The sequence below is a fragment of the Sinocyclocheilus anshuiensis genome, unplaced genomic scaffold, assembly GCF_001515605.1.
Source record: "Sinocyclocheilus anshuiensis isolate Anshui unplaced genomic scaffold, SAMN03320099.WGS_v1.1 scaffold12, whole genome shotgun sequence".
NCBI classification, from domain to species: domain Eukaryota; kingdom Metazoa; phylum Chordata; class Actinopteri; order Cypriniformes; family Cyprinidae; genus Sinocyclocheilus; species Sinocyclocheilus anshuiensis.
In genome coordinates, this window is record NW_015555713.1 from 477,188 (window position 1) to 479,033 (window position 1,846).

Consider the following 1,846-nt stretch of genomic DNA (forward strand, 5'->3'; position numbering starts at 1 on the left):
TTGCAGGGGTTAAAGCAAAAAAAATCTTTTGACTGAAAATTTTTCTGCGACCAAACCCCATTCCGCAGCCATACCTGTCACACACCCAGTTTCAGAGCAGTTTTTTTCTTCTTGTAATTAGGAGTGCTTGTCCTCCTAATTAAAAAAATTAGGAGCACCTTCTGATCAATAATAAAAAAATTCTGATCAAAAATTGGCATAATTTTCATCTGTCAAATTCAAAAATGTATGTTTATAATCTTTTTAAAATTTAAATTTAAAACAATATTTAGAATAATACAAACAAGTTACCAATAATATGAAATTAGTATTAATAAATTAATTTGTACTACAGAGGTGGCACAGAAGAACACAAAATTGGCTTGTAGGTACATTTTCAGATGTTTAATGAGGTTCAGAGGTGGCATGAGTGCAATTAAATTCATAAATTCATGTGGAGAATAATGTTTTAAATATACAATTTTGAATACAGAAATATGATTCAAATAACTGAAATTATACGCTAAAAATGAAACCAAATCCGCCAGCAGGCTGAGGCAAGTCACTGATTTTCTCACTGAATCATTCATTCAATTGATTCGTTCGAACGGCTGAATCATTCAGGAATGAAGCAAGTGACTGTCTTTATGAACTGACGGAAATCCGTCGTAGCGACGTAACTTTAATCCCTGAGATTGTGACTCCACCCAGTTAAAACGATATTGACCGTTTTTTATTTTCTTTTTGAGGTGATTTGGGAACACACAGCGTTTTAATTTGTCAAGCAATTTTTGAAGCATGTTATGCATGAGTTTGTGTTCGGATCACAAGTTTGGTAGTGTGTGATCCTCAGTCATTTAGTGTATGATGCCCAGTTTTTCTCTAACTATTTGCAAAGCATAGCCTACTTTAAATAGTTTTAGGAGGCATCAGTATGCCCAAACACTCACACATTTGTTTCTGTCTGTAGTTGGCAGGGCTGAAGGTGCCAAACCAGCAGTTTGCAGAGGCGGTCAAACAGCCTGGGATCGTGTTCGTGGTGGCACGTTTTGATGGCGTCCTGGGCATGGCATACCCCGCCATTTCTGTAGATGGGATTACGCCGGTGTTTGACACGGCCATGGCTGCCAAAATCCTGCCCCAGAATATCTTCTCTTTTTATATCAACCGGTAAGCCTCTCTTCTGCTCATTTCATGGTACATTTGACTGGTTTTTCAGATTGTTTAGCCAATTGGTAGACCTTTAAAGGGGTCATATGATGCCCATTTTCCACAAGTTGATATGATTCTTTAGGGTCTTAATGAAAAGTCTGTAACATAGTTTGGTTAAAATTTCTCAATGGTAGGGTAAAAAACACCTTTTTTACCCTGTCAAAAACAGCTCTTTTTCAGAGCACGCAGTTTTGTAGCATTTTCCTTTAAATGTTAATGAGCTCTGCTGACCCCGCCCCTCTGAGCCGCTCTCAGAGAGACTGTTTACTTTAGCTGCATTCATGAAACTTGCTAATTAGCACATTATTAGGAAAAGCGAATTGCAAAAATTCGTTAAAAAAACCTTACACTCACTTCTGTTGGTGAAGCTGGATCACGAACGATTTGCGCGAACATAAACGCATTTAAGTAGATCGGGGGTGCATTCCCTTCAGAAACAAACGTAATCCACTGCGTATTCAGCGGCTCAGATGTCGGGAGTAAACGACGACTGCTATGCTCATTATTACATCCAACAACAGAACATCTCAATCGCTTAGGAGACATTCTTGTCTACATCTGCTCCAGCGTGAAACAATGGTGGACTGATGACCGCTCACTCAGGGCGGGTCTGAGGTAAGACACCAGTCCAGTCTGTGCTGAAACGCCACTGTCA

The 1,846-nt window shown here is 39.1% G+C and overlaps 1 protein-coding gene across 1 annotated transcript in view; it reads left to right on the plus strand.

Annotated features, from left to right (window-relative positions):
* LOC107672139 (cathepsin D-like) overlaps nt 1-1,846 on the plus strand; it is a 7,952-nt gene that overhangs the window by 2,944 nt on the left and 3,162 nt on the right. The window contains exon 5 of the mRNA XM_016465239.1: nt 950-1,149. Coding sequence (XP_016320725.1) covers nt 950-1,149 — 200 coding nt within the window. The remainder of the gene's footprint in view (nt 1-949; nt 1,150-1,846) is intronic.